Source organism: Thunnus albacares, chromosome 22 (assembly GCF_914725855.1).
Source record: "Thunnus albacares chromosome 22, fThuAlb1.1, whole genome shotgun sequence".
NCBI classification, from domain to species: Eukaryota; Metazoa; Chordata; class Actinopteri; order Scombriformes; family Scombridae; genus Thunnus; species Thunnus albacares.
Genome location: NC_058127.1, coordinates 10,917,395 through 10,939,236, shown reverse-complemented (window position 1 = coordinate 10,939,236; position 21,842 = coordinate 10,917,395). Strand labels below are relative to the sequence as shown.

The 21,842-nt window shown below is 41.3% G+C and overlaps 2 protein-coding genes across 11 annotated transcripts in view; both read right to left on the bottom strand.

The window, feature by feature from the left end:
* Window positions 1-1,194: 1,194 nt before the first annotated feature.
* On the bottom strand, window positions 1,195-5,228 carry LOC122973870 (protein NYNRIN-like). 2 transcript variants are annotated; one of them, XM_044341666.1, is made up of 2 exons: window positions 1,632-5,228; window positions 1,195-1,441 (listed from the first exon to the last, which is right to left on the bottom strand). In XM_044341666.1, the coding sequence occupies exon 1, from the start codon at window positions 5,207-5,209 to the stop codon at window positions 1,901-1,903; it is 3,309 nt and encodes a 1,102-aa protein (XP_044197601.1). In that variant the 5' UTR covers window positions 5,210-5,228; the 3' UTR covers window positions 1,195-1,441; window positions 1,632-1,900. The 2 variants fall into 2 exon arrangements, with proteins under 2 accessions (XP_044197601.1, XP_044197600.1); XM_044341665.1 differs by having other exon boundaries at window positions 1,195-1,422.
* Window positions 5,229-12,017: 6,789 nt separating this feature from the next.
* clcn3 (chloride channel 3) overlaps window positions 12,018-21,842 on the bottom strand; it is a 43,238-nt gene continuing 33,413 nt past the window's right edge. For 6 of the 9 annotated variants that reach the window (XM_044340556.1, XM_044340559.1, XM_044340557.1 and 3 more), the window contains 2 exons: window positions 20,828-20,903; window positions 12,018-14,951 (listed from right to left, as the gene is read on the bottom strand). In XM_044340556.1, the coding sequence (XP_044196491.1) occupies window positions 14,751-14,951; window positions 20,828-20,903 (277 nt within the window). In that variant the 3' untranslated portion in view covers window positions 12,018-14,750. Of the gene's footprint in view, window positions 14,952-18,852; window positions 18,891-20,827; window positions 20,904-21,842 lie in introns of all 9 variants that reach the window. The other 3 variants (XM_044340562.1, XM_044340564.1, XM_044340563.1) reach the window with 2 other exon arrangements.

Sequence of the window (21,842 nt, the reverse complement as noted above, 5' to 3'; positions counted from 1 at the left end):
TGCTGTTTTAGGTTGTTTTTTTTTAAAAAAAATTTGATTCCCGACCTGATTCTCGGCATCGTCTTGCTTCTGCAGAGGCTTTACGGTATAAGCTGCATTTCTGCTGCATGTGAAAGTGGATATCGGAGATTGTTTGACATCTTTCTCTGGGACATAAAGGACTTTTTTTTTTTTTTTTTTGTCTTTTCTTTGCTCGGGTAACGGTCCAGTCGTAGGCGTTCGGGTCGGAAATGAACTGGACGCTGCTCTTTGCTTTTTTCCTGGTGCTCTTGAGATGCCTCTTTTTTGTAGTGGAATAAAATGGAAGTGCTGTGTAAAAAAAAAAAAAAAAGACATGGTTTTAGTCTTTTGTTTCATACACTTCACTTTTTAAAACTGGTTATAAATGTCTGTTATATCTACATACTGTTGTGGATTTTCGGAGCTGATGCACTGGCAGTTGTCAGTTTGAAGAAGAGAAGACCAAACCAAACTTTGTATGATGATTCTGGGAAAACTTTAATGAAGAACCTTGCAAGGGAGAGCGACTCAAGGGACACCTCCTGTTCGTACGGTGTCCCCAAACTCGTCTGACCCTCACAGTCCAAAACCAGCCTTTAAGCCAATCATAGAAACTAGTTCGTCAGTTCCGAATCATAAACCTATGACCTAAATCTGTATCTTTGGTTTGTCTTGTTGCGTCTGATGATGACCTGCATTCTGGCCTTGGTTCGCCTGTGAGGCTCCTGGTTTATTAAACAACATGTGTTATCTTCTGTTTGAGAGAACAGAAGAGTACAGCTTGACATTCTGTTGTCCTGGTCAGTTATGGAATATCCATAACAATCCCCTCTTATTGATCAAAAGATCAATACAAATTACCAATTTATGACTGGACTGGTGGACTGTAAGGGCACAAACAGAGTAGAAACAACATCTGCACAACAGATAACAATTCTCACACAAAAGTAATACAAGAATCAACAATTGCATTGAACAAAATCAAAAGTAAAATCATCAAAACACATAATCATTTAAACACATAATGCAATAACAATAAAAGCAAACAATCAGTAAATTAGATAAAAACCCCTCTTATGTACCCCTTTAAAACAACTGTCATGTGACCCATGAGTTCTGTCTTCCAACCACCAGGGGCAGTAGTGAGGCAAATCCTCAAAGAAGATCTCCTAGAACACCAAAGCGTTAAAGCAACTTAAAGGGGAGTCATACAAACATTTGATTACATCATAACAATAAAACAAATCAATCACAAAGTGAAGTCTTCAACCCATGCACTTTGCGTACAGTAGAGGGCCATCACCATGGAGAGGTTACTAGCACATACGATGCATGGTGATGTGGAATCCATCCTCCTTCGTCGACGTGGATGAACTCTGCTTCGTCTCAAACAGTGTTTTATCATATGTAGACCACCGCCATCTACCTCGAGAAAAAGTAACTGGATATGCAATATTACAATCATTCATTTTACATCTGTCAATAGGACATTTAAAAACAATAGAATTCACAATTCGTTTAACTCGGGAGAGAGCTGGTAAAATATGTCCATCAGTCTTTTCTGACTCTTTTTCTTCAGACTCTCTCATTGCAGCATTGTCAATGTATCTCACTGTTTTGTCAGGACTTACAGTGTTGTAGAGTCCCAATGGGCTCATTGATTTGTCCGTATGTCCAAGATCTGGCTCTTGGTCTGCATTTTCTGGATCATTCTGCAAAGGGCGCCCCTGTCCATGGGGCACTGGGTTCATGGCACCGACTGTGTCATGAGAAGGAAAGCCTTTCCGCTCTCCTTCGCCTGGAATCAGAGAGACTCCTGTCTCTCTCTCATTTGGACCGACTTGACCTGTCCCCTGCCCGAACCTACTAAACAGGAGAGAAAAAAGGAGTAACCATCCGGTTACCTGCCAGGGCTCTGCTCTCCTCCGCCAGTGGTTGGGGGGGCCAGTCTGCACCTTGTGGCGTGGATCCATTCTGCTCTGCCTTCGACCTTCAGGGCCGTCCTAGTAGTCAGCAGCACCTGGTATGGACCTTTCCACCTAAGAGACAAAGACACTTTTTCCAGAGATTTGATTAATACCAGGTCACCTTCTCGAAAGGAATGAATTGGTTCTTCCGATGGTTTGGGGAGTCTGTCAGCCACCTGTAAATGATACTTTCTCAAAATCTCTGTTAGTCTTTTCACATACTCAGTCATGAACTCATCCGTCCAAAGCAGAGTAGCTTTGTGTGGTGTCAGTGGGGGACTTGTCCCTGTGGACATTGGTCTTCCCATCAGCACCTCGTGAGGACTCAGTCCTGTAGTTGCACTTGGTGCACTCCGAATGGAGTACAGCACAATCGGCAGTGCATCAGGCCATTTCAGGCCTGTGGCTAGGACTGTTTTGGTCAATCTGTCTTTGATAGTTGCATTCATTCTCTCAACTTGACCTGAACTCTGTGGATGATAAGGAACATGTAACTGCCACTTAAATCCTAAGATTTCTGACAGTCCCTGAGTGATTTTTGACACAAAAGCTGGACCTCTGTCGCTATCTATTCCCTGCGGCACTCCGTACATAGGGATTACCTCTTTTAGCAGACACTTTACAACTGTTCTTGCATCTTCTTTTTTCGTTGCAAAAGCTTCTACCCACTTCGAGAACCTGTCGGTTATGACTAGCAAGTATTTGAAGCCTTGTGAGCTTGGCATATGTACAAAATCTATTTGCATATTTACAAAAGGACCTGATGGGGGTTCTAAGTGGTCATGTTTCACTGTGCTATTCTTTTTTCTGGTCTGTTGACATATCATACAACTATCCACAAGTGTTTGTGAAACTTGAGTAATGCCTGGAGCAAACCACTGTGAGCGAATAACATCATTCATCACCCCTCTTCCAACATGCGCTGGACCATGCGTCACACGTGCCAGTACATGAAGGAGAGCTCGAGGGCAAACCGGTCGACCATCAGGGTGGAGCCACAAGCCAGACTCCGCGTCAACTTTACAACCTTTACGCAACCAAAGACTTCGCTCCCTGTCATCAGCGTGATTTTGCATTGTCACGACATCATTAGCGGAAGGAACTGGAATTGGATTGGTAGGTTGTGTGGAGGCACATTGAAGTACCAAAGAGGGAGAGGAAAGTGCCGCTTGTTTGGCTGCAGTGTCAGCCATTGCATTTCCTCGTGAAACAGGATCAGTTCCATTCGTGTGAGCAGCACATTTGATGATTGCAAGCTGAGATGGGCGCAAAATAGCATCTAACAGGTCATTAACCAAAGTGTGATGCTGTAGTGGTTTTCCAGAAGATGACACAAAACCTCTCATCTTCCATAACTGGCCAAAATCATGAGCAGCGCCAAATGCATATCTTGAGTCAGTGTAAATAGTAGCCACCTTACCAGAAGCAAGAATACACGCTCTAGTTAGAGCATACAGTTCTGCTGCTTGAGCAGAGGTACCTGGAGGCAGTGCTTTTGCCTCTACTACCCCCCAATCGTTAACTACTGCATAGCCAGCTAGATGTGTGCTATCAGATGGTCTGCTAGCTGAACCATCAGTGTAAAAAATCAAATCAGAATTGGGTATTGGTGTCTGCAACAAGTCTGGCCTTGGGGATGTACACAGGTCAATAGTTGTGATGCAATCATGCTCATCATCTGTGTCAATCAATGGAAGGAGAGTAGCTGGATTCAATGGAGGTGAGCGTTTTAAAGTGATGTGTGGACTATGAAGAATGATTGCTTCATAGCCTGAACGACGTGCAGCTGTCATGTGTTGGGTAGCAGATGTGTTCAAGATGTGAAGTACTGCATGTGGAACGTGCACAACACAGTCATGAGCCAGTACAATTGGAGAAGATTTCTCAATCATGATGGCAACGGCGGCCACCGCTCTTAAGCAACCTGGCATGCCAAGAACCACAGGGGTTAGTCGAGAGGAGTAGTACGCAACTGGACGGTAATGAGACCCATGTTTTTGCACGAGAATGCCTGTAGCAAAGCCATCTCGTTCATGTACATGCAGATGGAACGGCTGATGATAGTCCGGCAGCCCCAATGCCGGAGCCAAGGTGAGAGCATGTTTCAGGTCCTGAAAAGCTTTGTTCATGTCCTCAGTCCACTGCACCTTGGGAGGAGCTGATTGCAGTGTGGCGTTTCGCAAAACAGAGTCCATAGCAGCATACTCAAAGATCCAATGTCTGCAATAATTCGCCATCCCCAAGAACGAGAGCATTTGTTTCTTGGTTGTGGGAGGAGGCATGTTAACCAGCAGTTTCAACCTCTCCGGTGACAACAGGCGCTGTCCATTTTTCAAAACATGACCCAAGTATGTCACCTCAGACCGACAAAATTGCAGTTTGGCAAGTGATGCTCTATGACCACACTCAGCTAGTCTCTGTAGGAGCAAGATGGAGTCCGTTCGACAAGCTTCCTGTGATGGTGAAGCTATCAGGAGGTCATCTGCATACTGTAGGAGAGTGGAGCCCCCTGGAAAGTGGAGGTCATCCAAGTCCCGTTTCACTGCTGCTGCGTAAACTGTAGGACTCTCGACAAAACCCTGAGGCAAACGCTGCCAGGTGTACTGTTTTCCTTTGAATGTGAATGCAAACAGATACTGGCTATCTGGATGCAACGGGATTGAGAAAAAAGCTGAACTCAAATCAATGACTGTGTTGTGTGTTGAGTTGGATGGTAGTGAAGCTAAAATCGAATTTGTGTCTGGCACAATTGGAGCTGTTGGCACTACAATGCTATTAATAGCTTGCAAATCTTGTACAAAACGCCATTCATCTGGGCGGTTTGCTTTTGGAATGGGTAAAATGGGTGTGTTACATGGGCTTGTTGTTTGAACCAACACACCTTGATCCAGTAAAGACTGAATTACACCTTCAATACCAGCAATTGACTTGTGTGGCAAATTGTATTGCCTGACCATTGGTAGTTTAGCACCAGGTTTGAGTGTGACTTCGTGAGGTGGAGCCGAATTCACAAAACCCACATGGTTTTTATGTTTAGCCCATAAAATAGATGGAACCTCTGAAAGCTCTGATGGAGGCCCATACTGTGTGGGGAGGGGTGGTTGTTGCAAAACAAACCTACTCTGAGGTAGCTGGATGTGCTCAGTTAAAGATAACATGTACAGCTCAAGGCCCAAGTGTGTTATTGTTTGAGTTTGAGGAGTCTGCGCAGCTCCTCTCAATGCCTGGCACTGTGCCACCATGCTTTCAAGCTGTTGTGGGTCACAGTCAGGAGAGACAGCTACAGTGATGTATGGAAATGAATCTTTATCATTAACCAAATTGCGCTGTGCGTCAGATAACCGAATTGGAATTGCACATCCCTGTGGACCAACAAACAAACATTGTTCACACTCCAACCCCTCTTGTGTATTCAAAAACACATCAGCTAATTGTTTGTACACCTCTGGGGGGTTAAATGCTGCTGTACAGTGACACTGTAGTACAGGCCTCATGGCAGACATCTGTGTTGCACATGCTGGTGAAATTTGAGCAATTTTTTGAATGCTAAATACTGTGAAACTGGAAGCCATGTTAAAATCAGTCAATGACCAACAATACAAACAATCAGCAATAGTTTTCAAAAACTGAAATGCATGAGCAGCCTTCACATCAGGTAGGCTTAAAAACAATCCATCAGGTGTGCATTGAATGGTGGCATGTAGCTTGCAAAGTAAATCTCGTCCCATGAGATTAATTGGACTTTTCTCAGAAATCAGGAAAGAATGTTGCACATCTGAACCTTCAACAGTTATTTTAGCTCTCTGTGATAGTGGCTCAACAACAGGAACGCCGGAAACACCCACGGTGGTGACAAAATTAGGTGTTGGTGTACATACATGCTCATCAGCTTTAACAGTGGAAATTGTGGCCCCACTATCTACCATAATGTCAACTCTACTACCATTTACTTCAACAGGCATTATTGGATCTTCTGAAGGATCTTTTGAAAGTCGAATTACAGCTGCTTGAATGGGAAATGTTTTTTCTGATCCTGCCCCTCTATGGCCTCCCTATGCTTGATTGTAATATTGTCCATGATTCACATTATCAACATGTGGAGGAGGTGGTAGTGGTTGTTGTTGTTGTTGTGGTAAAGCAAGGGGGGCTGTTTGTTGGAAATTCCTTGTTTGGTGATCCTGGAATGGGTAATTTTGCTTGTTCTGACGACGACCACTTCTACACTCATTAGCCCAATGTCCCGCTTTCCCACATTTGTGACACTTTCCCGGTTTTCGCTTGTTATTGTTTTTGAAATGCTGTTGTCCACCCCCCTGTCGCGCATGCTGTAACATTTGTTTTGGGAAGGAGGCAGATTTGTCTTCAGCAAAAACTTCACACCTATCTAGCGCCATCATTTTGTTTACCGTTGCTTTCCAGTCTTTGGTTTGCCAATCGGTGACAGACAATTTGTATGCAGCTGCAACATTTGGTTTTAGATTTTGCACAAAGGTTGTAACAACAAAATATTCATTTCCTTCTCGTCCTATTCCTGCATTGCTATCCCAAGTACGTGTAAATCTGTTAACAAACTCAGGTACAGTTTCATATGCATCTTGGACACAGTGAATTACTTTATTAAAGTCAGTGCGCTGTCGTGCACATTTTCTTATTGCTGTTTTTGCTTCTTCATTTAACCAGTCAATCATGGTTCTATGAGGAGGCCACTGGCCATCCTCTGTCCGAGCAGGGAAAAGAAATTCACCTTTGCACAAATCCCACTCCGTTCTGTATGAGCCAGCAAGTAATTGTTCAACATCAGGTATCAGACAGTTATACACAGAGCATACATATCTTAACCATCCCCAGTATTCATCTGGGTTTGTGGTCGGATTGGGGGCATTTTGTGTCATTCCAACTATCTCAGCAGGAGTCCATGGTTTGCAGACAGCTGTGTTGCCAACCATGATTTTTGGAGCATTTATTGAGGTGGATGTAATGTTTAGAGGGGGCTCTAAAATGTTAGTTTTCGATCTTGTATGTCTTTCCAGATGTGAATGTGTCATTCTAGTTGTACCTCGTCTCTGTGTCATCTTTGGCCTGACTGCAGGTTCTGTGTCGTCACTATGGTCTGTGTCAGACTCCTCCCCCTTACCTCTGGCTCCTTGTAACTCAAGTTCTACCTCACTTTCTCCTGAGTTGTCCTGAGTGTCTATCTCTGTTTCTTCAGCAACGGCAGCTAAATGTCTTTTCTTTTCCTTTCTTTTCTGGCTTTTTACCTGTTTGAATGACAAATTAGCTTTCTTTTCTTTTTCTTCGTCGGCTCTATCTTTCTTTTCCTGTTTAACTCTTTCCCTTTCTCTAGCAGCCTGACTGTCTCTTTCCCTTTCTCTATTTTCTACTTCAGTCTGTAGTCTTTGTCCCTCAACAGCTGCGGCTAGTAAGAGAAATTCATCGTCAGTCTTTGCTTGTTGTGAAATGGTTTGATCAGTCATGTTAGCAGCTGAAAAGGGGTTTGAAGGTGAAAGTTGTGGAAAAATTGAAATCATTGTTTTGTTTGTGTGTGACTCTTGCAAAGGCACTCCAGCTTTGGATACAATGGTCAACAAAGTTTGTGGAGAGGGAGCATCAGTTTGCCGTTTTGCCCAACCGTATATGATAGCTTTGGAAATGGCCTTCACATTCTCACCATGCCTCTGTTTAATTTTCATCATTTCTGTAGCTCTGGTTTGCAACTCTGCTTCCAACATAGGCAAGTGACATGCTGTCACACATTTAACACAGTTCTCCACTGCTGCTCTGAACTCATCAGAAAAACGATCAACTCTTTTTTCATCCAGACTCACTCCACACCTCTGACGAGCAACAGTTAACCACACATTTACACAATCTTTCATATACGCACTATCCCAAGATGGATTTCCAAAATCTGGGTTAACATTGTACTCAGCAATCTGAAGCTTATCTCTATCAAACGCTCCTTCGTATGGCCATTCGCCATCTGTCCACTGATTCATAAGGGAAGAAAATGGGAACACAAAAGCCCATCCTTTCAATCTACCAACAACTCCCGCCGGAGATTGTGGAGAAAACATCGCTCTATATTGTGCATCTGTGAGTGTGTGGGGGTTTGCTTCAGGAAGCTTATCAATGGCAGATTGACCTTTTACTTCTGAATTGGTGCGTTTGTTTCCTACTGAAACAGATTTGTTCTTTCTCTTGTGTTTTGGTGAATGAATTAATTTTGTAGTAGATTGTGTTCTACTCACTGCTTTAGACGTGTTGTTGCCCATTTTAACACATTTACATTAAAAACATCACACAAACAAACACATCAAACACAAAACAGACACATCAAAACTTTCCCAGCATCACCGAAGTTCTTTTTTTTTTACACCTCTCTTCCTGGTGCAATAGCAGTGATCTGAAGCCAAACCGACGAAGCAACTCTTCGTCTTGTGTACACTGTTTATTGTTTGAAAAAATTTTTACCGGCGCCCGACTCTAGGACTTAGAATCCCAAGTCTGAAAACATTTCTCACAGGACACAGAGTGGATGATCCCCGATCTTGGCTTAAACGAAATAGGCCAAATCCTACCCCGAAAACGTCTTTTCTATAGTTTAAACCTCAGGTGGGTCCCCCTGTGCCGGACGTAGCCCGAAGCTAGCCCAGAAATCCCAGCCACTTTTGTGGCACTGCAGGAGTTAAGACTCACTCAACTCTGCCTTTTTTTACCTCTTCACAACCACATGCTTTGCACCTGCTTATCACTGCACAGTTTCAACACATTTTCATGTGTTTAGATTCTTTAACCATCAGCTTTTTGCTTTTTTTTTTTTTTTTTCACTTTGTGACCACCTTTAAAGTGAAAGTGATGCACAGTTTCTTTGTGATTTCGTCAAACGCAGACATGGTAAGGCACAACAATAAAATAAAATTATGCACTTACCACGTCTTTGTTGTGTTGAAATCCTGTTCGTGACGCCAAATTGTTGTGGATTTTCGGAGCTGATGCACTGGCAGTTGTCAGTTTGAAGAAGAGAAGACCAAACCAAACTTTGTATGATGATTCTGGGAAAACTTTAATGAAGAACCTTGCAAGGGAGAGCGACTCAAGGGACACCTCCTGTTCGTACGGTGTCCCCAAACTCGTCTGACCCTCACAGTCCAAAACCAGCCTTTAAGCCAATCATAGAAACTAGTTCGTCAGTTCCGAATCATAAACCTATGACCTAAATCTGTATCTTTGGTTTGTCTTGTTGCGTCTGATGATGACCTGCATTCTGGCCTTGGTTCGCCTGTGAGGCTCCTGGTTTATTAAACAACATGTGTTATCTTCTGTTTGAGAGAACAGAAGAGTACAGCTTGACATTCTGTTGTCCTGGTCAGTTATGGAATATCCATAACACATACATTTCCTTCATCCAACCCTTGTAATGTCTCCTTAGCATTTATAACAATTTTGAGGAATTCATACATTTTGGTCGCGCTGTCTTTCCTCTGAAATGAAAAGTAAGGTAGCAAAACATCTAAGAATGCAAATATTGTCTTTCCACAGCGAACAGTAAAGTATAAAAGCTGAGATCCACTGATAACAGGCTTCATTTCTCTCCAATTCAACCTGAGAAGCCCGCACAGTGTCCTTGTGAGGAGTATTAATAATGTAAGCCGGACTCCTTTTTGTCATGGCGGCGGTAGCCATAGTTACAAGGCTGTCTGTCCTGAGGAGACACAAAGGTGATGGAGGAAACAGGATCTCCTGACAGGGCTGGAAGATAACAACAGGGTTATTGGAAGAAGAAAAAGTGAAAACACCAATACAGACCTTAAAATCTGCTTATTTAATGTGGAATTTGTGGTTTTTCTAAAACAAAAACAGTCGAGGTGAACGGAAAAAAAAATAGAGGTGGATGACTGTCGGGCGCATGAATGATAGATGTGCTGTAACAGGACACGAGGAGAAGACGTGGCGCTGTCTGTCAACCTCTCATCTCTGTCCTACTTTTAAACTAACGAAACTTTAAAAGGCCCAGCATGTAAGATTTAGGGGACTATAATATTCATAAGTATGTTTTAATCAGTGTATAATCACCCTTTCGTTACCTTAGAATGAGTCTTTTATGTCTACATAGGGAGCAGGTCTTCCTCTACGGAGCCCACTATGTTTCTACTGTAGCCCAAAACGGACAAACCAAACACGGACTCTAGAGAGGGCCTGTCATGAGTTTCACGGCTGCAATTTGCAACCTCACCACTAGATGCCACTACATCCTACACACTGGTCCTTTAAAACAAAAAAAAAAAAAAAAAAAGCTGGTTTGTGTTTGAAAAGATCTCTTTTACCCACATCCCTCCGGTCTAAAACGTTTCTCAAGCACTTCCTCCCGCGGGTGCCAACAGTAGAGCCGCTTTTCAAAGCTGATAATGATGCTCAGACACTTCTGTGAAGGACTTTCCAATTGGGACCAAACAGCGAGCCTGAATTTCCTGATTTAAAGCAGGAAATCTGCAGTTCTGAAGACAAGAACGAGTGAAGTTTAAGCAAGGAAAGTATTATTTTGGTTACAGAAACATGGATATCTTACTGGCACTACTGGTACTGGAGTATTGAAGCCTTTTTAAAAACCTGCCCAAGAAATTAAAGCTTATAAAACATGAAGAATCCAGAAACCAAATTAAGCACCGAGACCCAAACTGTGCAACTTGAATCTTTTATCTTTTAATTTAAAACAAAATTTAATCTTTTACATATTTTGTTTTAAATGTACAATCAAACAATCAATGTAATCTTCATAATAATGCACAACTCTATCGACACTACCCATAAATTAAAAAAAAAAAAAAAAAAAAAAGGAAAAAACATCGAGATCAGTATGAAATACAATGTTAGGCAACACCACTGGTTAACAAAGACGATGCTTTTCTCCCTGTCAGCCCACAGCGAGACAGTCACTGCAACGGAAACAAGTACACAGGATGAACCCAACCTTCCTCTTCCTCACTCACACACACACACACACACACACACTCACTCACACACACACACACTCACTCACACACACACACACACACGTCTGCCACCTCTCTACAGGTTAAGGTGCTACTGTTTGCTTCACCGTCTCCCCGTCGCTTCATTTCCCTCCATCTTCTAAACTCAACTGACAGTTTTAACACATCGTGTGACGTGTCCTGAAGTTGGAAAAGTTTGAGTAGCAGGTGTGTTTTACTTGGTTGTGGAATGAAAGACGGGTGTGCAAAGCCTTAAAAAAAAAACAAGAAAAACACTTTGCCAGGCACTTGGCGAGATTGGACACGCAAGAGCAAAAGTTGCTGGAACCAGAAGCAGATGCAGCCAGATGTTTTTTTTTACATTGATCTTAGTGGTTCCCACTTAATATGAACATAGATATCTGTTCCTCTAAGTACTGTGGTGCCAGGAATCGGATACTTGCACCTGAAAATACCGACCACACTTTAAAAAAAGGGTCAAATTCCAGCTTTTATGAAACTTGGAGGTTATACCATCCGAGTTGTAATTTATAAACTAATCTTTGTGTAATTTATCTTTTGGATGTTTTAATTGGAGCGATTCTGTTGGTGATATGTGGTTGGTGTCACCCGGACAAGGGGATCTCTGCCTCAGAGAACCACAATGGAAATAAATCAAGTTTTAAATGTCCTTTTTCTCGTCCTGACTGTATGTCAGTGGTCCCTGATCTCCAGATTGGGAACCAAAAGAGGTTTTTAAGAAAGATTTAAGGGGTCAACAGCTGATTTAAGAGAAAAGAAAGACAAAAAATGCTCTTGTTTCTTACTTTTCTCTAATTTTTTTTCTTTTTTTCATGTGAAATATTTCAGGCAGGGAAGGTGATATGAATAAAATCTTTGATCATCTGATTAGTAACAAATATATATAGTGAGATATATAGTAAATTTTCTGGAAAAATCATTTAAGGAGCTGTTTATGGGTAAAATAACCAGATGGAACGTCTGTTTTTGGCAAATGCAGTGAATTAAGTAGTTGACAAGTTCATTATATCGGTACAAAAATCATAATAAAACTCCAATATCACCATTAAGCAGTCCTTTAATTTGCAACAAAGTAAACAACAACAAGAGGTCCCAAGATAGATCGGAGGGGTCACAAGATGATTAATTACCGTTTCCAACTTTCCCTTAATTTGTGTTTTTTCTTAGCAACATCTTCTCAGATACTTTCACCTCTCGAAGCCTCTAAAAACACTTCAAAGAGAAGGAAAACCGCTCACAGCTAATGGTCAAAAATAGACGTTGCTTCATTTTAAGGGGGTCACGAGCCAAAGAGGACGTGAATCACCGCTTCTCACACATCGAAAAGGTAAACCCGAGCGGTCATGAGATGATTAACAAGAAAGAAAAGGAGGAAAAAAATCAGTTCTGTTACACAAAACTCACTTTATTTGTCTGATTTCTCTTGTGAAACACTCATCATAGAAAACTGTTCATTCGTCAAGACTTCATGTAACCTGTGATTAAAGGTCAAAATGGGCCACGAGCCAGAAAAGTAAGGAACCACTGAGTGATGTCATCATGTTTACTCTGTTCTTCCAGCTTTAAACAGCATCTATTGATTGACTGACCTGCGTGGCGATCGAGGACTGAATGGCGGGGTTTCCGTTAGTCGGTTAGTTAGTGTCACGTGTGGAAGAAAAGCTCTAAACTTGCTGGTTCCAGTTTCTCTAAAAGGTGAATATTTTCTGCTTTTCTCAGTTTTATATGACTGGAAATTGGAAGTTTTTCCTGCTATTCTTTGTATTTTATGGCAGTAAAGTGAACTGAATGTATATATTTTGAGTTTTGGACGGTTGGCTGGACAGAACAGGAGATTCAAAGACATCGCCTTGATGTTTCAGAAAACTTTTTAAAACAATCCATAATGAAAATAATAGTTCAGAGTTTTTAAACTAAAATTTAACAGATTTAAATTCATGTAACGACACATTTTTGTTTGTTTTTCATGAATTTCATGCGGGTAAAAGTCAAATCCTCAACTCTCCTGCTCATCCTGCAGGTTCAATCAAACACGATCAATAGTTGGCAAATACTTCGTCAATAAAAGTGTGATGTGAACGAGGATGTAAAGACATAAAATATCTGTTGACATCTTGAAATATTTAGTTTTTTAGTGTCTCTACTTGGGTGGAAAACTGATTATTTTACTGTGTAAAATGAGATAAATTCTTCCACAGATGGATGGAGTGTTAAACAGTATCTGTCGGGGGCCTTCAGACAGGTTTTCCTCTGATCAATTGAGGGAAAAGAATCAAAGCCAACAAGCAGCAGTTTTTTTTTTTTGAAAATATAAGACATCATTTCCCTCAGATGTGGACAGATTTCACACAACAACAACAACAACAAAAAAAAAATAAAACTTGTAGCATCATCATCGTCGTCATCTTTCATCTCCTCAGCAACAATTTTTAACCGATTCTCTTAAAACAGTGCAGGTTTCCAGTTTTGTTTTGTTTCAAGCCATATAAAAAGTTAATCGATTATAGCAAGATCAATAGTCTAAAAGTAGCAAGAGTAATAGTTTGAGAAGAAAAAAAGGAAATTAGATTTTTTTTTTTCTTGTAACAGAGAACACAGAAGAACTCAGCCTGGACGCGTTTTCCTTTTTTTTTTTTTTTTTGTTTTTTCTTTTTTACGTCGCCCGCCTTCACACTGAATGAATGAACGGACGGGAGGAGTCGATAGGTGTGTGTCCTCGTCTGACAAACACCCACCCACACACACACACACACACACACACACACGCACGCACGCAGCTCAAGCTGGCTCAGAAGTGAAAGCGCACGCTCACAATAGGTCTTACTTTGTCACTTTTTTTTCCTTCTGAAAGGGAACATTTTTGTTCTTGAAATACAGTACCCATCTCTCTCTCTCTCTCTCTCTCTCTCTCTCTCACACACACACACACACACGCACGCACGCACACACACACACACGTTAAAGCCGTCTCATTCGGACCCGAACGTGCACTCAGGGGGGGGAGCAGCCGTGTGCCATGACGCGATCATGAGAGAGATGCTGCCACGTTTCGGGGGATGCGGAGCAGGTGCGGGTCCTCTCCGTTCCCGTGGTAACCTGGCTGGAATGTAGTAGCGCTAGAGACGCAACATGTTCTCACGCACACACACACATGCACACACACACTTATTTCACAGGTAAACAATGCTTAATCTGGGAGGACGGACAGGTCTGCTGTGTGCGCGGTGGGTGGGGGGGGGGGGTCGGGGGAGGAAAAGTGAAGTTTTAAACGGGAGCCTGGAGGTTTCAAGGTCCCTCATCGCGTCCCTCGTCGGCGGTTCATTCTGACCTTTGACCCCAGCCAGGCGACAACAACGTCCACCCACGACCTCGGCGGAGACGGGGACAAAGGGGTGAGGCACATGAAGAGTGCAAAATGAGTGAGAATCTTTACAGGTTGTTTGTGTGTGCGGACAAGAGAGAGCATGCATGTCCGGGGGGAGGGATGGGGGAGGAGGGAGGGGGGAGGGGGGAGGGTGTCTGCGAGTGCAAAAAGTGTGTGTGTGTGGTTTCTCAGGGTTTTGTATGCGGTTTGTGTGTAAAAAGTGCATTCCTCATGTGTGCGCCTTTTCGACCCGTGACCTCAGCAGCCAGAATGATAATAAAGTCTCTTATCATCGTCTTTTCCCTCTCATGGCCGGTTTAAAGTCTCCGGGGGGGCCACGGTCAGTCAGCGAGGTTCAGGGGTCTACAAAGCTGAGAACTAAAAAGAAAAAAAAACGGGGTCCGAGTGTCAGAGATTGGAGCCGTTCAGGAGGCGAACTCCCTCCTCCTCCTCCTCCTCCTCCTCCTCCTCCTCGCTGTCGTCTCCCCCTCCTGCCCAGCCGTCCTGGAAGGAGCGGATCAGTTGAACATGATGGACTCGGGATCTTGATTTGCCATTTGAGCCATGTGACGAAGGATATCTTTTTTTGTGATAATACCAAGAAGCCGCCTGCAGGGGGAGACAAAGGAGAGGAGGAAGGGAGGGAGGTAGGAGGAGGAGGAGAAGGGAAAGAAAAAAAAAGAGGTTTTAGACCGTGAGGAGGTTCTGGTGGTCTGCAGCTGGAGAGAAGGAGAGAAAACGACGTCATGTTCTTGTTGGCAAATTCTGTTCAAATGGCGAGGATCAATCAGAGAGGCGCACATGATTTCAATTTGATTATATTTTGGTTTATCGGATGTGAATAATGTCCTGTGCCAACAAAAACACGAGTCCCTGAGGAAGCAAAAGTCAGCAGGAGGAAGGAGAGGAGGGAGCGAGTCACCGCAGCAAAGAAGCAACGGAAGCAGGTCGGAAACAACACCCGACTACCCGAGAGCAGGGTGTCATTTCAGACGTCGCTCCGGCCGTTTTTATGTTATCAATCCGAATAAAAGCTGGTAAGAAAAAAGGAGCTGGATCCTACGTTGGGGGGGAGGAGGAGGAGGAGACAGGAAGTGGTGAGCAGGATGTTGTGAAAAGTTAGAACCTCTGGAGAGGAGACGTCCCCGTAACAAGAGTCAGAAATCTTTTATAACAGGACGGATGTGGATCGTTTTTATTTTTCCAGGTTATACCGATCGATCTCCTGCTTTTGTTTTCAGCTTTCGTGAGTCTGATCACAGCAGCCAGATGTTATATGAAACCCGCAAGACAGCTGGAACACTTGTTATAATCAAACTGAAACGAGGAAATGTATTTAGAATATGATACACTGTCTAACAAACTGGCTGCAAAGCTGTTTCTAAGGCAACAAGTGGACAGAAACAACATTTTGCTACCATGAATTTGTGTTTTCCTTAAAATACATGGTTTTTTTTTGCTTTTATTCCTTTTAAAATGTATGAAAAACACTTTGAGAGTCTCTCAGTGTGAGAACTGTTACAAAACCTTCTGCGTTCATGAAATACATTTGGATGAATCAATGAACAAATTTCATATTAAAGCTTTTTATAAACACATAATTGGATTAAATAAGTTACTTAAAATCTAAACAAATGAGTCCATTATGCTGTTTTTCGTATCTTATTTCATCAAGCTGCTCAGATTTCTGTCAGGAACTATAGATAAATATTTGTTTGTGAGATTTTCTGACTCATGTGACGGGATCGTCTCCTTCCCCCCAACAGACCCGACTAATCAAGTCTGTCTCTGACTTAACAGTGAGTTGCTAAATATCCAGAAAGTTTGAGATTATTCCTGCTGATTCAAGAGCAAGTAGCAGGGCCGAACTGATTTTAAAATGATTTCACAGCTGTTTAAACGTTAGCAGTGGCTACAAAGTGCTCTTGAATTCAGCCGTGAATACAGTTTGAGGTCAGGTGACGAGAAGACAGACACAAAACAGCTGATAGCGGTGAGGAGAAGTGAGCTGTTTATCTGCTGCAGAGCTACAGGTGTGCAGAGCTGGGTCCAAAAAAAGAAAAAAGCTCAGGTGCGCTTTGTTTTAATACTGTCAGGTAGATTCACACGGAGTTCACGTGTTGTTAATTAGACGTGGGGAAAAGCAAATCGAGCGCACCCAAAATAAAGAGTGTAAACAAAGGATTGAACCCAGGTCTGGATGAGATGACCTTTGGAGGCTTGAGGTCGGGGATTAGAGCTACAGCTACTGAGCAGCAGAAGGTGTGAAACGACGTCACAACGGATCAGACCCGGGTTCCCCCCAAGAGCTGCTGAGATCTACAACTGTCTCGTTCATTTTCTGACGGGTGACACAAACAAAGACAGTCGTAGACGCTTGGGACACCAGGCACAGATCAGAGTGTATCAGGGGTCAAGGGTCAGGGTGGGGTGAAGGCAATGTTTCCTGAAAGCCAGCAGTGTCTAGTCCTTGTTTATGTTTTTATTCCAGGTAATAACTGGAAACTTTGACCAGGAAGTGAAATCAGTGTTGAGTAGAACATCTTAGAACTTTTTAAATGCTACCTAGAATTTAACTTAAGACCAGTTTAAACTAAATAAAGTGGTAACCATAGAAACTGTCGCAGCATAGAGATTCCTCAGTGGTCCGAAAGGGTTGAGCTGTCCCTTGTTTGTCTTCTTCTATGGTGTGGTAGTCTGGGAAAAAGTTTCAGTACAGCAAAGAAGGACTCGCACACAGAGAACAAAAAAAAAAGAAACTGGAGTCTGGATTTTAAATATTTCTATTGTTTACATTGCAGGGCTGTGCAGACAGTGAAAAAATGTGCAAATGTGCAAACATTTCAGTCCGTGTTGGACTTTCCTCTGTGCAAAATGAGACATACTGATATATATATACAGTATGTGTGTGAGAATGTGTTTGTAATGAGTTGATCTGCAGACAGTTGGCTTCACAGGTGTTCAGTCGAGCCCTTGATCACTGATTAGGTGCGACTGTAGAGTTACACACATAGAGGATGACTCATCATGTCTGGATTTGCACTGAGGAAAGTCCAACACGGACTGAAACATTTGCACTCTGCACTTTTTCCACTGTGTGTACAGCCCTGCAATGTAAATAATAGAAATATTTAAAATCCAGAATTCTCTGTGTGCAAGTTCTTCTTTGTTGTAGTAAAAAAAAAAGACTCCTCATAATCTTAACACATTTTAAAGGAATATTTAAGTCTCACCCTCAAGTCAACTTCTACTGCGCTAAGATTTCCTACATTTCCCAGAATGACTCAGCAACCATCAGAGAGCAGAATGAATTGTTAATTTCAGTCATGTTTGCTGAGAGTGACGGTGATTACTTTTACCTGTTGAGCATTAAACCAAATTTGAGGGAGAAATATGAGAAAACACACAAGATGGTTTCTGTTTCAGCCAAAGGGGATTGTTATATCAATGTCATGACTAAAACTTCTGCTACTGATTAAATTTTTTATGACTTTTCTTAGCTTTTTGTCAAATGCTGAATTTCACCAGACCTCTAAAATCATTCATTTTAAATGTGCTGAGAGGCTAAAAAATCAGTCTTTGATTCAACTACTGAGCGCTCACAGACATGCAAACTGTGACAATGTGTCTCCAGCAGACAGCTGCTTTTTAATATGTAAAAACCATTGTTTTAGAAAGCTAAAGCATTTTTCTGATATCAAACTCTCTGACTGTTGTTATTATGCTGAAAATAAATACCACATTGTCTCTGTTTGGCCACTTAGACACATTGAGAAGAAAAACTCACGACAACAAAGGAGCCAATTAAACAGTATTTTGTTCTGTTAGAAAAAAAACATTAAAATGTAACTGACATTTATTTTTCCAATTACTTTTTTAATGTTTTTCTTAAAATTATTCATTTTGTGTAATATTTTAAACATTTATTATTTATTTTAATTTCCTGTTTCTTTTCTTTTTGTTCTTTCTGTTTCCTTATTTAGAGATAATTGATGATTTATCACAGTTATTATTGTTTGTCAGAGGTTAAATCTGTTCTACACATGTGGTGTCTGTGGTTCGTTGATCCTGATGAAGTGTTGAATATAAGAAGTCACTCAAACGTTAATTAAAAAGGTCTTTTGATCGGATACTTTCATGAGCTGAGTTGTTTTTAAGAAGCTGCAGGTTTCCAGTGGGATAAAAACATGTTTACTCTCCAACAAGACGCCGGGACACAGCTGGCTCAGAGAGGAAAAACATTGGCGGGTCAAAGAGCGGGATTAGTAATTCAAGGTCATGTTATCACCACATGCTAACTAGCTACGTCACTACAGCGCTACTCGCACCAATCAACACAACAACGTCACTCCAACCACAACGCTCACTGCCACTACGGAATGAGGGAAAAAATGAGGATGAATCATATCACTACAGATTTTATCCCTCCTTTAAAAAAAAAAAACAAAAAACACCCTCTAACATATTAAAACAACGGAGGTCCGCTTTCCCAAGGCGGCTAGCTACTCGCCAAGGTGTCGTTAAGGCGACGAGTCAGATGTCGTCAATCTGTGGAGACCCAGGGCGAAAACGGTGGGGTCGAGAGGGGAGGGATTTAAAAAAACAAAACAAAAACAAAAAGGAAAAAAAAACACAGTCGTTAATGATGGTTTGAAAACTGAAAAGGGGAGAATTTTTCAAAATTGAAATGACTGACTACTAATGTGAGAGGAAGATGAGGAAACACAGGCAGGAAACAGGCATCATGGTTACATGACTGCAGCACACACACATGCTGAGGAGTTATATTCACTGTCGTATCCTCCGACACTCTAAAATCATCTACATTCTGACAAAACACTAAAAATCAGGAAACAAACAATAAAAAAGGACAGAAAAAAACAGCTTGATGAAGATCTTGTCTATGTGCTAGCGTGATGCAGCTGACACAGCGCTAAGCAGAGCTACGGTAGCTACAAATGCAGTGTGATGAAGATGAGGATGAGTAGTACAGCTGCACTCAGGGGAATCTACTGAGGCCGTTTCAGACATGGATTCTGCAAACATTGGCTGGTTTCATCCATCTGTTAAAAGTAACATTGATGTTCTGTATTAGATAGAGCTGTTGTAAAATAATGACATGAAGGAAGAAAAAGTTCCTACAGGCTGCATCAATGATTGGTTTTCAATTTATTTTGTGATTGAATGAATGTTTATCTCTCTTTCTATGGGACACAAGTGAATTGACGACAGATTGTAGGTTGAAAAGTTTGAATTATAGATGAATTAGGGGCAAATTTCTCAGAGAAGTTTAATAATGATACAACAAAACACCGACAGTCTGATGATAACAGAGAGTGTTTATTCATCTTTTGTCCTGTACTGGAGGGAAAAACCAGAATGGAAAAAAATGTACTTTTCAATATCAATATATCCTTAAATATGGAGGTTCCTCTCTCTGGAACAATTTGATCCCAAATATCTAATCTACTTGATTACTTGTCTTCTCATTGATTGATAGTACCAAGCAACATTTTATTTATATTTTTTCTTTTATCCTTTCTTTTGTATTTGATTCTTTTTTCCTTTTTTTATGTCTTGTTGGATGTTTATGAATAATTACATTAAACAGATTTTTTTTTCGTAATTGCAGTTGTAACGGCTTCCTTCATCCCTGCACATATCCATTGAGCTCAGTTATTGTATAAGTTTTACCACAATGTTGTAATTATTTAAACAAATTAAGGCTAAAGGACTAAAACACATTTTTATACATGATACTGTTTACTGATCCGACATCCACAAATTCTCCTTTATAACTTCAAACCTGCTCATTAAACTCGTTTTATTTTCTTTGCACATATAAGACAATAGTTACGGTAAATGTCAGATTGATTACAGCAATCTTAAATTGATATTTAATCTCTCTATGTTTATTTTTTGTGCTTTAGTAACCTTTATGTTAATGTGACGGCATTCAGTTAGACCTTAGCTGTGTTATAAGGTCCTTACTAGTAAGATCATGTCAGGACTTTGATGGAAAAGTGACTAGTAAAACAGTAAAAGTGCCAGCACATTTACTTAATGAAGCACATGTCTGAAAGGGGCTCTACAGTGATGTGGGTGACAGTTCCCATGGAGGTCCGACATTACAGGACCCACAAAACACAAAAAAAATCTACATGTTTATATGATGACTTCAAAACTGCAGCAGCTGATGAAGATGAAGATGTGTCAGAGAACGTCTATCTACAGATGTTTCTCTAAGATGAACGACTCCATTAGAGGTGAATCCACACCAGACCAACCCACGGACAACAGAGTGCGTACAATAAGTGAAAGAAGAAGAAGAAGGAATGTTTAGCTGGGAACTGTCAACAGTTTTTCACACCCAGTTTTTCATGCATCCCTCCTAAGAGACGGAGCCTAAGAGACAGGTGCGAAAGTAGGGGGGAGGGGGGGTGGGTGTGGGGGGGTCACGTGTGTAAAGGGGTGGGACTAGTCACCAGGGGCTCCGTCTGCTGCTTGAGCTCCTCCAGATGTTCTAATATATTCTTCTTTGTGATGATGCCCAACACAATCCTGAAACACACATCCGTTACTCGGAAAACTGCCCAAAAAATAAAACGACAACAAATGAACAAAAAAAAACAACAAGAAAACAGAAGAGAGACAGAGAGAGAACAGACAGCAGCAGCACAAAACATAAACATACATAACAGGGTGCAACTTAAAATAAACAGAAAATATGACTCAAAATTACACAACTCAACATAAAACACTCGATAAAACTTAAAGCAAATTAATTTCAAATGTGTTACGATGGGTAATAACTCTAATAAACTATTTATATAATCTTTATAATATTCAGGATTTATAATGTAAATTATTAAATGTAGTGTAAGAAAATGCTGAATCACTGTTTAAGGATAAGATCAGTTATATTTTCTATTTTTCTTAATGTCAAGAAATCTACAGAAAAGACCAAAACCAATAATGAATTGATCCTACAAACAAGTCTGTGTATTCAAAATCCAATATATCTTATTCCTGTGTGCCGTAGAGCTCTAATGTTGTTTAAAACTATTAAAAACATCGATGAGTCACACCGTCGTAGCAGGTGACATCTTTCTTAATTACAAATGCTCACTGCAGTTCATCTTCCTGCTGCTATAAATACTCATTAACACAGCGAATGTGTATTAATCCACAGCCATTAATGCGCTGTTTCCTCCTGTTTGAGCAACATGTGATAAAAACTACAGTGCCCAGCTGGTTTAGGATTTTTATTACCTGCTTTAAAAGATCTACCTCTTCAATAAGAACCAATGGGCTCTGGGCAGAGGAGCCAAAGATGGAGCACATTATTGGATTTGGTCTTTTCATGTGTTTTGCTGACAATAAGAAAAATATTCACTAACAACTAATAAAAACAGATACAAAAAAATAAAATAAAAACAACACTGCTGTGCAGCTCCTCTCTGGTGATTGTCACAGCAAAATTAAATGAACTGTAAATTT

Coding starts and splice junctions, on each gene's coding strand:
- LOC122973870 (XM_044341666.1), bottom strand. CDS start 5,209: ATGGTGGCACAGTGCCAGGCATTGAGAGGAGCTGCGCAGACTCCTCAA.